The 6,339-nt window shown below is 35.8% G+C and overlaps 1 protein-coding gene across 1 annotated transcript; it reads left to right on the forward strand.

The window, feature by feature from the left end:
- Positions 1 to 5,966, forward strand: LOC106881033 (uncharacterized). Its single transcript, XM_089351450.1, has one exon. It carries the CDS (start codon positions 4,103 to 4,105, stop codon positions 4,607 to 4,609), a length of 507 nt encoding a protein of 168 aa, XP_089207576.1. The 5' UTR covers positions 1 to 4,102; the 3' UTR covers positions 4,610 to 5,966.
- Positions 5,967 to 6,339: the final 373 nt, after the last annotated feature.

Genomic DNA, 6,339 nt, shown 5'->3' on the forward strand with positions numbered 1-6,339 from the left:
ACCAAAGTTGTGTGGCTGAGAAGCTTGCTTCACAATCAAGTGGCTTTGGGTTCAGTCCCACTGTATGGAACCTTGAGCAAGTGGGTTGAACAAAGTCTTGTGATTGGACTTGGTAGATGGTAACTGAAAGAAGTCCATCGTATGTGTGTGTGTGTGTCTGCAAGTTTGTTGTGTTTGTCCCCCGCCAGTGCTTGACAACAGGTGTTGGTTTGTTTACAGCCCTGTAACTTAGTTCAGCAAAAGAGGGAAACAACAGAATAGATATCAGGCTTAAAAATAAGTACTGAGGTCAGTTTACTTGACTAAACCCTTCAGGTGGTGGCCCAGCATGGCCACTGTTCAATGACTAAAACAAGTAAAAGATAAAGACTATCACAATCCATGGAAACTACCCAGCAAAAATTTGATCTATACGTGTCCAGTTATATTTACCTCATCATGCTGGGAGCTTACAAACGTTTTGAGTATTGGCAATCTTCCTTTTCTTTTTTTATCTTTTAATCAGGAGAGAAGGCAGTACCCATGACCCATTCAAGGCTTTCAAGATTGGTGGGATAGAGAGAAAAAATTATTTTCAATCCGGAAACCTGACCTAAAGGCACCCAAAATGCCAGGTGATGGTGTTAAGCCAGACAGAAGTCATGGCATGATTTGAACTCAGAACACAAGATGAACAGACTATAAGGCATCTAATCTGATATTCTTATGGTTTTGCTGATCCACTGCTCTGGATTGGTACCTCTTTCTTTTTTATTATTATTATGGATCCTGAAAGGATGAAAGGCAAAATTGTCTTGTCAGGATTCGAACTCAGAACACAAAGAGGAGAACAAATGCCAGAAAGTGTTCAATATGATGTTCTAAGAACTCTACCAGTTCACTGCCTAAATATTAATAATCACTCTGACTTATTAACTTCATTACTAACATTGCAATAACTTAAGTATTAAATAAAACTTTTACCACCTTGGGAGTTTTCCCCCTGTTCTCACTTCTCACCTGTACACATTCCAAAATCCCAGTTGAACCAAATATATAAGTTCCCACTAGCAGTATTTTGACAAACAATGTCTCAACTGTTTGTCTTGTAGGCCCCCTTTGCAAATCTGCATACCTATTAACTTTATTCATCTCTTTCATACATGGATATGTCAGATAATTCAATCACAGCTTGTTAACCAGTTCCTCTCCAGCTTACATTTTATTCAATCTGGTAATGTTGGCTTTATCATGTCACATACATTCTTCCTTTTTTCCTCAACAACCTACTTTCTGCTACTTCCAACCAAATACACTTATACAGAGATCACCTTTCATTCATTGATAACATATTGCAAGCAGGCATCACCCAAATGCAACTTATACACCTTACACCTGACATGTACCACTTCTATGAACAGAGACTTTGGAAACACATCCCTATGAGACTTGTCACAGTCTACTGGATGTGGCATATATATATTTACTGACTATTCATTTTAACATACAATAAAATGTTTAAGGTTTTGGTTAATGAAAGTTTATAGGTTGATTGTTATTATTTATTGACAATATCTTACAAATATTCATAATTCAAAATGGCCACCCTCACTTTCACCATAGCCCTTGATCTTTTCTGTTATTTTGTTACCTCACAATTCTTTATATCAACCATCAATGCTACAATTTGTTCATATTTTGTCTGAGCCACCATATTTAATTAAAGGTAAACAATAAAAAAAAGAGGGTTAGGAAGTTTTGTACAATATTTACAGCTATTTTTGTGAATAAGAATGTTTCAATTTATGTTTGAATAATGGGTAAATGTATATGCTGTACCTGGTGCTTAAACAGCACCTATACATTGTCATCGTGGAGGCGCAATGGCCCAGTGGTTAGAGCAGCGGACTCGCGGTCATAGGACCGCGGTTTCGATTCCCAGACCGGGCGTTGTGAGTGTTTATTGAGCAAAAACACCTAAAGCTCCACGAGGCTCCGGCAGGGGATGGTGGCAAACCCTGCTGTACTCTTTCACCACAACTTTCTCTCACTCTTTCTTCCTGTTTCTGTTTCTGTTGTGCCTGTAATTCAAAGGGTCAGCCTTGTCACACTGTGTCACGCTGAATATCGCCGAGAACTACGTTAATAGTACACGTGTCTGTGGAGTGCTCAGCCACTTGCACGTTAATTTCATGAGCAGGCTGATCTGTTGATCGGATCAACTGGAACTCTTGACGTCGTAAGCGACGGAGTGCCAACAACAACAACAACATTGTCATCACATATACTGAGGTAACACAATCAAAACATTGTCGTCTCTGTTCATGAATAACTCAAGACTAAAACTTTCACAAACCATACATATACAAGCCTTCATGACCTAAGTTATAACATATTTCCAAAACTGCATTGCAAAGACGATATTCCAACTTTAAACCCAGTGAACACTTCAGTACTGTTTACTCTCAGATCCTCTACAATGCTTAAGTATACACCCACACCATAAAGTAGAGCTCATGTATCTAGGATAAAGCAGCTACAATACATACATAAACAAGACTGTATCCAAAGAAAAGCCTGGTTGATTGACAAACCTTCACTCACTAACATTTTACAACTACTCCTTAGGACCATGGTGGCTCATGTATAGGAATTGCAGAACTGCAGCACCCCTTATTTCCACTCAATATCATCAATAACATTCAATATAATGAATCATTTTTCTTTAATTCTTTCTTTATACTTGTACATTATATAATCCTTAAGCTTAATGTCAGTAGCCATCACCTAGTTTATGAAAAAAGTACAAAAATCCTTGTATAGAACTGTGCACTTCACAGTCCCAGCAATGCGGTGTTTGGCTGTTGTGCGCATGCTCACATGTCCGAGATAGGAAGCTTCACACTAGGGAGAGAGAGCACTGCATGAACGACAGTGCTGGCTGAAAGGTAGTGTTTCTTTTTGACTCCACGTGTGTTGTGCATAAAAATGTGTTTATATTCTTGAATGTGATAAAGTGTAGAATTAGATTATTATCCTGCTTCCAGCTTCAGTGTTGTTGCCAGGATTTGAAAAATAGGGCACATTTCCACCGCCCCTTTATTTTGTGATTTAGAAGGTATTTTTGAAAAACAAGGGGAAATTCGCATCGGTGTTCAGTGAACAAATTAAACACACTACTCGGCAGTGGCTAAAATGTGAACCAATCAAGTTTATGTATAAATTTTCTTTTTATATGTTTGATGATGATGATGTTTCCTTTTACACAACATTAAAGCAATGGCTAAAAATTTTCTGTGCTGCACCCCAACTAATTTTATCTACAAGCTACCAATGTTTAGGACACATAAACTAGCTCCTCTCTATTACCTGCATTGTTACTACAATAGTCCTCAATCCTATCCAAATCATCTGTAAATCAGAGCAAAAACTGGGGCACTACTCTCTTCCTATTGGAATAAAATGTGAAATATAATCCTACTCATATGGTTATACCCCATATATATATATGTATCCTTCTATAGAAAATCTATTGAGTTTATACTTTACAGGAGCAGGTTTAGTTAGGGGATGAAAACAATTATGGTTGTGAAAACATTTATTTCCCTATCATAGAAATTTAGGTACAATTTTCTAATATCAATGTATTTATTTAACAGCAGTTGTTTACAATAAAAATGCAAGTTTTCAAGTGATGGTCTGGAGAAAATCTAGACATATACAAATTATCCATTCTATTTGCTTTCTCCTATCTTTTGAATTCACTAGCGCTTGATGATATTTTTTACCAGCATAAAATTCATATATGTCTTGTTTAAATATATTTCTCTTCGCACGTTGAAGGCAACAAGGATCCAGATTAAAATTATCAAAGGAACAGCAAAATCTGTTACGATTGGAAATAAAGTGGAGCTTAAGTTCTCACTGAATTAAGATGGTATCAGTGTTTTAATGTATATTAAGCTCAACGTTATATAACTTGGAAACAATACTCCAGCATAGAAGATTATTTTTATCTGCCAAAATGAAAGTAGGGAGTCTAGTTTAAGTTAATGAAGAGGTCCAAGGGAAATAACTCTTGAAACCATTGCTATGACAACATCAAAATAAAAAAAAATTAAAAATGAAGAAAATTATCGTGAAAAAAATGCCTGTATCTGGAAATTTTCTATCACAGGACTCTACACTACAAATAATCAATGCTGTAAGTAATGGAAATGTTGCAGTCACTCGAAAGTTATTACGATCAGGAATTGATCCTAATATCCGTAATGATAAAAATCAGTCATTAATCTGCATCGCCAGCCGTGCAGGAAATTTAGCAGTAATAGACGAACTTCTTCAAAGGGGTGCCAAAGTCAATTTCGCGTCTACCGATGGTTGTACGGCTTTACATGTCGCAACTGAAGCTAAGCATGAAGATATTGTTAAAAGACTTATCGACGCTGGAGCTTCAACGACAGCAACAACTTTATCGGGTTTAAAGCCGATTGACTTAGCGAAATATGAAACTCCAATTTGGTATGCGCTGAGAAAGGCTGAGAATGATGAAAAAGCTAAATCCGAGGCAGGTTATGCTCAGACGTCGACCGCCAGAAATCGAAATCACACACTCCGTCGAAGCTCGTAGAAAAAAAAAAAGGAAAATTTCGATAAAAAACACTTGGAAGGAAAAGAATGAATTTTCCAATCATTTTTGTCCAATATTTCGAGTAACATCGGACTAATGAGCCACAAAATATCTTGCAGTCCTTTAATTCTGAGTTGGAATCCCACTGAAGTCCACATCGTCTTTCATCATACTGGGGGAATTGATGAAATAAGTGTTATATACTTCATATACTTTTTTTGAAAATCATTAATGATCGGCAAAAATCGATAATAATGGTACTAATCGTAAATTTGTTTAACTGTTTTATTTTATTTCATTCTCAAATTATTATTCCCCCCCCCTCCTTCTCTTCTCTCTTACACAGTTATACATACGTACACATAAACATACAAACACAAGCACTTACATGTGGGTACGTGCATGGAACATTCATAGATGCTGATAATAAGTGCTTTTTACCTTTTACTCTCACTCGCTGCAACTTGTTTCATTTACAAACAACCTTCGAAAGATAAACGTTATTTCGAAAGTAACAAAAAAATTTCTTTTACTTTTCTTTTTTTTTCTCTCCTTTGACCGTTGATTTATTCTTCGTCAGCGATGATAGATGAGTTTATATATGTAGATACTTTACGATATTTTTCAATTTGTTTGGAGTTAATGTTTTTTTTTGTTTTTTTTTTCTGATTCATTAAATTTACCGATAACTGTTATTAACGTTGAACTGGTTTGTGTGTGCGTGTGTGTGTTTCACCAATCAACTTGTAATGTTTCAGATTTGGTACTACTAAAGAAGAGTGGTCCCCAACGCGCACCCAAATAAAAATAACACACTACCTGTTTTTGTTAATTTCATACATTTTCAAATTCAACTTTCAAGAACGCTATCCAAATCGCACGTGGTTGTCAAGGTCTAGAATGTATTCATTTGCATACGCGCACTCGCGACTGCGCGTTGGGGACCATTCTTTTTTAGTAGTACCTCAGATTTTTTTTTATTTGTGAAAGGTACGACGAAGGAAGGAGTGAGAATTAAGAAATTCTTGTAAAAGAAAAGAAAAAAAAAAAGTGAATTACAAATGTTTCAGAATGTGGAATACAATAAAATGATGACAAACAGCGAAAAAAAAAAAATAATAATAATGATAATTACAAACGGGATCCGTGGAAATTCCACGGTTTAAGTCAGCACATTTGAAAACATTGTTAGTACATTAAATACAAGCAAGGAGTTTCAAAACATTTTTTTTTTTTACCCTGCCATTTAATAAGGTATTGCTTACTTACCTCCTTGTAATACGTTTGACAGATATGATGTGCTTTATAGTTTAAGGAAATAAAAAAATGAATGAAAAATATAAAACTTATTCATATATATATTGATTGAATGTTTATTATTTACAATTTTGTTAAATATTTGTTCTTGTGCCTTATTTATTGTCAGAGAGTAGGACATCCTTACAGGTAACTGAACTTGTTCCGAAATGAAAGTTTTAATCATTAGGAGTCATCTTCATGCGCGGTATTAGGAAGCGCATTCCTTCTTTTGCACCTACTATTTAAGTGGTTTCAGTGCAATTATTGCCGAGGCTAACATATCCTATATGTAGTACATGTTTATTTTATGGAAAATAATCCTTTTTGGTCATTCTCTTGTTAGCTAATGACATCTATCATTGTCCAGTGGCTGTGTGGTAAGTAGCTTGCTTACCAACCACATGGTTCTGGATTCAGTCCCACTGCGTGGC

This window comes from Octopus bimaculoides, chromosome 1 (assembly GCF_046866305.1).
Source record: "Octopus bimaculoides isolate indiv1 chromosome 1, ASM4686630v1, whole genome shotgun sequence".
Taxonomy (NCBI): domain Eukaryota; kingdom Metazoa; phylum Mollusca; class Cephalopoda; order Octopoda; family Octopodidae; genus Octopus; species Octopus bimaculoides.

Bases quoted from the DNA above. Each gene is read 5' to 3' on its own strand.
- LOC106881033 (XM_089351450.1), top strand. From the start codon at position 4,103: ATGAAGAAAATTATCGTGAAAAAAATGCCTGTATCTGGAAATTTTCTA.